The sequence below is a fragment of the Cucurbita maxima genome, unplaced genomic scaffold (assembly GCF_002738345.1).
Source record: "Cucurbita maxima cultivar Rimu unplaced genomic scaffold, Cmax_1.0 Cma_Scf00012, whole genome shotgun sequence".
Classification (NCBI taxonomy): domain Eukaryota; kingdom Viridiplantae; phylum Streptophyta; class Magnoliopsida; order Cucurbitales; family Cucurbitaceae; genus Cucurbita; species Cucurbita maxima.
This window is the reverse complement of record NW_019272028.1, coordinates 813,796-820,547: the sequence shown is the minus strand read 5'-3', so window position 1 is coordinate 820,547 and position 6,752 is coordinate 813,796. Positions and strand designations below refer to the sequence as shown.

The 6,752-nt window shown below is 32.2% G+C and overlaps 1 protein-coding gene across 2 annotated transcripts; it reads right to left on the bottom strand.

The window, feature by feature from the left end:
• Nucleotides 1-3,627: 3,627 nt before the first annotated feature.
• On the bottom strand, nt 3,628-6,200 carry LOC111486963 (protein NETWORKED 4A-like). 2 transcript variants are annotated; one of them, XM_023134155.1, is made up of 3 exons: nt 6,016-6,200; nt 5,591-5,786; nt 3,628-5,376 (listed from the first exon to the last, which is right to left on the bottom strand). In XM_023134155.1, the coding sequence occupies exons 2-3, from the start codon at nt 5,679-5,681 to the stop codon at nt 3,878-3,880; spliced, it is 1,590 nt and encodes a 529-aa protein (XP_022989923.1). In that variant the 5' UTR covers nt 5,682-5,786; nt 6,016-6,200; the 3' UTR covers nt 3,628-3,877. The 2 variants fall into 2 exon arrangements, with proteins under 2 accessions (XP_022989923.1, XP_022989924.1); XM_023134156.1 differs by having other exon boundaries at nt 5,591-5,745.
• Nucleotides 6,201-6,752: the final 552 nt, after the last annotated feature.

Genomic DNA, 6,752 nt, shown 5'->3' with positions numbered 1-6,752 from the left:
GGATCTCACAGTAAGTCTATGCTTATATGGTTTCTTTTGGACTCTTTCGAACCACTATTCATATTTGAACTCCGAGTACGACCCAAAATTGGAAACTAAATTAGATTAAAATAATTTGGAGTTCAATATCATGTGACATTACTCAAGCTCATATGATATACAAGGTGTTTTTGCTTCCTATTTTTGAACATGTGACAATTGAATGCCAAATATGTTGGTTTTTTTTTTTTTCCTAGTACAACATAGATCATATAGACAAGTCAAGGTAACATATGTAGCATGTGGGTCCTATGTATTTTTAACTAGTACAACCTTGTATATTTTTTTTTATTTTTAATTTCCTTGTCTTTATACATTATCTCATCATAAAAATTAATGTGTGTATATATATATATATATATATATTTTATTATTATTATTTTAACTTCTACCTTCAATTTTACCCTCAATTGCCAAAGGATTCCTTGTTGAGGGCTTCTCTTAATCAAATCAATAATTAAACGTGATTTCAACCTCTAATTTGTTTGTGATTTTTAGCACAAATATTATTTTAATATTTCTAATTAATTATAATGACTTAAATCAATTCTAATTATTTCATAAAAATTGAAAGTAAATCCAAACTCAACAAAACCCATAACATCCTTAAATTTTCCAATTGATTATTCACCCGCATTAAATTTATAAAAAAATAATTTTTTTATTTTTAGAACAGATTAAGTCTACCGTTAACAGATAAAATTTAAGACTAAAATGTTTGTGGTAACATTGGGTCAAGTCAAAAGTTTGGGTTATTTATTTTATTTAATTTTTTTTGGGAAAAGAAAATATAGGAATCAGAGATAGATGTTAGTTCATAGGAACTTGCAGGCCTAATTTATATAGGAGAGGTTAGATATAATTATAGTCACATAACATAAAACCTAGAGATAGAGACAGAGCATTTATATTTTATGTTCAACCCATTAATACTTACCTAATTAAGGACACTAATTTTTAATCATTAACCAATTATTTTTAAAAAAAATTGTGTAAAAAGATAATTAGTGGATAGAAATGATTTCCTAATTAATTTGGATTTTTTTTATTAAAGAAAAAAGTTCACAAGAAAGAATATGAAAATTAGAAAAAAAATCCTCCTCTTAGTTTTAAATTTTTAATAATAAAGATGATTCTTTAATTTTTTTTTTTTTTTTTTCCATACCCAAAATACACCCGGGTTAAAAATAAAGTTAAATAAAAATATTTTTAGAAATTAACCCAAAAAAATTAATTTATGTATTTGAACTTAGACTAACCTAAACGATACATATTGGGTTGGGTTGATCCAATTTTTCAAATAGGGAAGGTTAGAAATTAGGACTCTTCATAATAGTATGATATTGTCCACTGTGAACATAAATTCTCGAGGTCTTGTTTTGTACTTTCTAAAAGGCCACATATCAATAAAGACGGGAAGAAATGAAAGTAGTGGGATGCGTATAGAAGGGCAGAAGCAGAAGTGATTTATGCGAAAGAAAAGGAAAATAGTGTTACCTTGTGGTGGGTGGAAGACAGGGAGTTGTTGTAACGATCAAATCCCTTTTAACATAAAAACAGAGCAAATAGGTCATAACCATGCCATGCATGCAAGCTTCTTCTTCAACCTATAACAAACTTAAAAAAAAAAAAAGGAAAAAAAGAGGAAGAAATTAGAGCTCATCATCACCTTTAACACAAGAAGAGAGAGAGAGAGAGAGAGAGAGAGAGAGAGCAATGGCAANTAAAAAAAAAAAAAGGAAAAAAAGAGGAAGAAATTAGAGCTCATCATCACCTTTAACACAAGAAGAGAGAGAGAGAGAGAGAGAGAGAGAGAGAGAGCAATGGCAATGAAGTTCTTCGCTTTTTCCTCAGCTTCATGTTTGTGTTTGTGGGTTAAATTTAGAAGGGAAAGGGGATTGACAGAAACAGTGGCACTGACACCAAAACTGTACACTTTTAATGCCTCCATGTATACCCCTCTATCTAATGTATAAACATACAATATATAATACCCACACAAATAAAGCATTACCCTTTTCTTCTCTTTCTTCTCTTTCTTCTCTTTCTTCTCTTTATGAGAGAGAAGCCATGAATGGGGTTTAGGGTTTAGGGTTTAGGGTTTAGTGTAGATTTGTAGTATTGCTGTTTCACAAAAGAATCTTCTTCTGTTTTTTTTTTCCTGTTTTTCTGCTGAGTTTGAACATCGCCATTGGCCCCTCTCTAAATCTTCATTAGGCCCTCCCTACCTCCTTTTTTCCTTCTACCTTTTCATTCATTTTTCAATTAACTTTTCTTAACTTTCAAAAACAATTTACATATTCAATCTTCTTATCTATGTACCGATAATCTAAGCATATATCAACTCGTTAAAAATATATGATTTTGACTTAGAGTTTTAAATCCTATTACCCTATCCACCTTATATAACTAATAACACAACCAACCCAAACTATAATGTTGGGTTGGGTTGAATTTTTTTTAAATTAAAAATTCATGTTTGTTCCCTAGTTAACATTTTTTTTGTTTTAATGATTAGGTCAACTCAACCAAGAATAGATAACCATACCTTAATCTAAGATTGTTATGAAAATTAAGAATATTTAGTAATAATTTTGACGGGTGAATGTTTGAGATTTGAGGTTTACGAGATTTTAATTATTAATATAAAAGTATAGTAGATAAATATAATTAAAAAAAAGTTCATAACCTAACTTAACAAAAAAAATAAATAAATAAATAAAGGGTTGGATTAATTTCTATTACCATTATTATTTATTTTTATAAAAAATAAAGGGTTGGAGTGAGTTGTTGAACAAATTCTCCCGGAGGCAAAAAAAAAAAAAAAATAATAATAATAATAATAATAATAAATAATAATGGTAATAGAAATTAAATAAAAGGATGTATGGACTAAATTAATAATAACAATATTATAATAATAATAATTATTATGTGTGATTATTTTGTCTGTCTCATATTGAGCTTTGTCTCTTGGTCCACAAAGTGAGTCGAGCCTAACTCCATTGTCCCATCCTAATATCTAAAAGAATCACGCCCAACAGAGGCCCTGCCTCTATTTCTTGTTACATATATATATATTTCTCCTTTGTTAAACTGAATATAATTTTTTCTTTTAGTTTGTTGTTTTTATTTAATTTTTCTAAAGTTATCTAGAAACGAAATCTTCTCAAGTTCTTGTCCAGTACATGGTAAAAATGTGCAGAGAGACTTATACTTTAAAGACTTAAATCCTTAAACTTTAGCATAAGGTAAATAATAACAAATGACAATGATTACAAGCAGCGAGTTTCTCACTTGTAATTATTGTCATTTATTATTATTATTTGCATCTCTCATTGTCTGATTCTACATTTGATTCTAAGAAAAAGTATAGGATTTTAAATATTAGTGGCCATCATGGATTGGATTGAATTTATTCTGAATCTCGTAGGGCTCTTATCATTACTAGTAACCATTAGCCTAATTCATGATGGTAAAAAAAATTAAATAAGTTTTGAAATGTTAACTTGAAAACATAATTATTAGTAACACACAGAAGTTTGTAGTTGCAAGCAAAGATCCCAGTTTCAGAGATGCACAAGCGAATGCAGGTGGAAGCATGATAATGCTCCAACAAATATATGCAGCTTTTTGGATGCTCAATGTTAAACCAAAGCCGTCAAATGTCCATCCTTACAACTGGTCTAAATTTTTTAACATAATATTCAATTGTTCTTGACCTACGTTAAAAAATCAACTAAATAATGATGCTCATAAACTCAAAAAAAAGGATACAAGATTAGAAAAAAAAGCATATAGAACAGAAAATCGGACATGGTAGTAAGTTCGAGGGATCTTACAAGCAACCGACCAACGCAGAGAGTGCTGGACGCGGCTTGTGCCCAATCAATGCTTCACGAAGCTCTTGATAGCCACTTCTGTAGTGCTCCAAAGAGAAACAGAGCTGCCTTATGGCCTCCTTTTTCCCCTTAGCCCCATCCTCTAACATAGTTTTTTGAATTTTCACTTCTTCCTGCAACGCTGAGAGTTTCGATTTCAAATCATCAATTTGTTTGTTCTGGCTTTCAAATCCTGCAATCAAGCCCTCCTTCTCTGCTTGTAGATTTTGAAGGTGATCCTCTAATTCTTGGATCTGAGATTTTCTGGATTCTTTTTCTGCTAGAAGTGTGTTAACCATGGCACTCATGTCATCTTTCTCAGCCATTAGCATATCATATTTGAGCTTGAGTTCGTCGTGGGTTCTATTCAAGGCTGCCAAACTTTCGCTTCTTGAAAAAAGTTCTTCCTTTAACTGACTAATCTCGCTTTGCAAAGCTGTCTCGTGAGCGCTGTGGAGGGCTCTCATTTCAGTTTTATCAGCTTCAATTCGCCTGAGAATATCTGTCTGCATCTGTTCTTTCTCAGCATGGAATCGCTCCTGTGAAACTTGAAAAGCAGTTTCCAATTCCTTGATCTGAAAATGGTGGTCAGATTTTGTAGTTTCGAGTTCATGCGTAAGCCTTGTGGTCTTGTCATCTGAACTCTTGATAATTTCTTTGCATGATTCTATCTCTTCACTCAATCTCTCAATTTTGGAATTAGATTCTAAGCTCCGAGTTTCCAATTGTTCTATTTGACGTTCCAGCTCCAGAACTCGCCCTTTTTCTACTTGGAGATCGGTCTCCATTTGTTGCTTGTCTTTTTCAGCCGACTCAAGCTGAGCCTGCAAGCCTTCTGATAGCAAAATTGCTGTTTCATTCTTCTCAACCTCACTCTTTAATCTAGCTACCTCATTCTCAGACGACTGAAGCTTTATATTTGAAACTTTTAGTTCTTCCTCAAGCCTGGTGATTCTTTCGTACAACTCATCATAATTTACCTTGTCTTCCTCATCCCCCCATAATGCCCCTCTAATTTTAGGAGGAAGCTCAGTTTGTAGCTCAAGAAGTTTTTTCTTCTGCCCTTGACCATCTCTTTGATCACGTGAAACCGCATAGTGATTGTCGACAGATTCTAATTCAGAGTCCGATGAAGAAGAAGAAGATTCACTTCCGTCCTTCAGAGAAAGGCTGGAGCTACCACCACCTGAATCAAAAGAGACATCCAAGCCTCTATTGCTGGACATATTGAAATCCTGTTTTTGGTTGAAACTTAATTCCGGAGTGCCTCGAGGAGATCCACAATCAGAATAAACAGGTACCTGCAATTGTAGCTCCGGCGATAACACGTTTTCAACCAACGATTGATACAAGCGAGAGAACTCCTCAACTTGAGAATCCATATCAGCACTTTTCGGAAAATTATCACTATTTTCTTTCATCGCCTTCAGCATCTGCTCAACATTCCGAGTCATTTCTGTTATAGAGAAGCTTTCTAATTATTTTCGTACGTTTCAAAGTTCTGCGCGAGACACTACTTAGAGATAACGAGAAAAGGAATAGAAGAGAGTTTTGTACATGCAGAAACCGATGTGAGCCTAATAACACTTCCTACAACTAAAGAACGAAGACTAATTACGTTATGATTGAACAAGTAACAACAGAAAACTCGGTCATCAATTCTGCTTTACCTTCAAGATTATTTGATAGCCATTTAGATCTGTTCTGAATGTTATCCTCAGGCCACAATGGTTTCAGCTTCTTCAATTCCGAATTTTCCATACGATCACAAGCACCGGTAAAAAAATCTGCAGGAAAGCCTTCGAAAAAGAACCTCGAACAATTTCTTCAAGGATATAGTACCAGTTAATCAAATAGCGGAATAACCTATGACAAGCAGCTAAAAATTCAGAAATACAAGTTGATATTGCAGAAACCATCCACAAAACCACACATCTGAAATGAAACTCATTAGGAAGGTAAAACGAAAAGAAATCTCCATATTTACAACCAATCGCCGAAGAATCTACTCCAAAACAACACAAATTAAAAAACGATACACTAGAGGAACCAATTCTTTAAACAAATCTGAAAAGAAAGGCAGAGGAGGCAGTACCTGATGAACTTCCAAGTTGATGAAGAGCGCAGAGAGATCCGGAATTCAATTCGAAGAAAGAAAGTTGAAAAGCGAGTGCGATTGATAGGGGGAAGGTGGGGGCGGATTGAGAGCGAAGAAACGAAGATTACAATGAGAAAAGTTCGGAGAAAGAAAGAACATATCACAGTAGAGAGAGAGAGAGCCTAGAGACAGGGGGCTAAATGACATTTAATATTCAAAAATTGTGGAAATAACGAGAGCTTTAAGATTCCCTTTTTCAAATTCTGACTTCTTCTCATCTTACCGCTCTTTTTCCTCTTTCATAACCCCTCTACCAAATTTGCCCCTCCCTGCCTTCTCCCTATGTATATATGTTATTAGATTAAATTAATAAAAATATTTTAAAATTTATTTATTTTTTAATAATACCTTTAACTATTTAAAATTTTTGTTTTGGATAAAGATTTTTAAAAAATATTCTCAAATATCTCTCAACTTTTTTTAAAATATATTTAATCTTCTTATTTCTCAGCTAAATTTACTCTATGTATATTTATTATTATTATTAGATTAAGTTAATAAAATATTTTAATTTTTAATTTTTTTTAATAATACCCTTAAATGGGGTTATTATTTTAAAAAATATTATCAGAATTCATTAATATCTTCCAACTTTAATATATTTAATCTTCATATCTCTCTACCAAATTTATTCTCTCTATCATAATTATAATTATTTAATTTTTTAGTGACTA

Excerpts from the sequence above, each read along its gene's own strand:
- LOC111486963 (XM_023134155.1), bottom strand. The coding sequence starts at position 5,681 with ATGGAAAATTCGGAATTGAAGAAGCTGAAACCATTGTGGCCTGAGGAT. Across the intron at positions 5,377-5,590 it reads GCTATCAAATAATCTTGAAG|AAATGACTCGGAATGTTGAG; the intron begins GTAAAGCAGAAT and ends TCTCTATAACAG.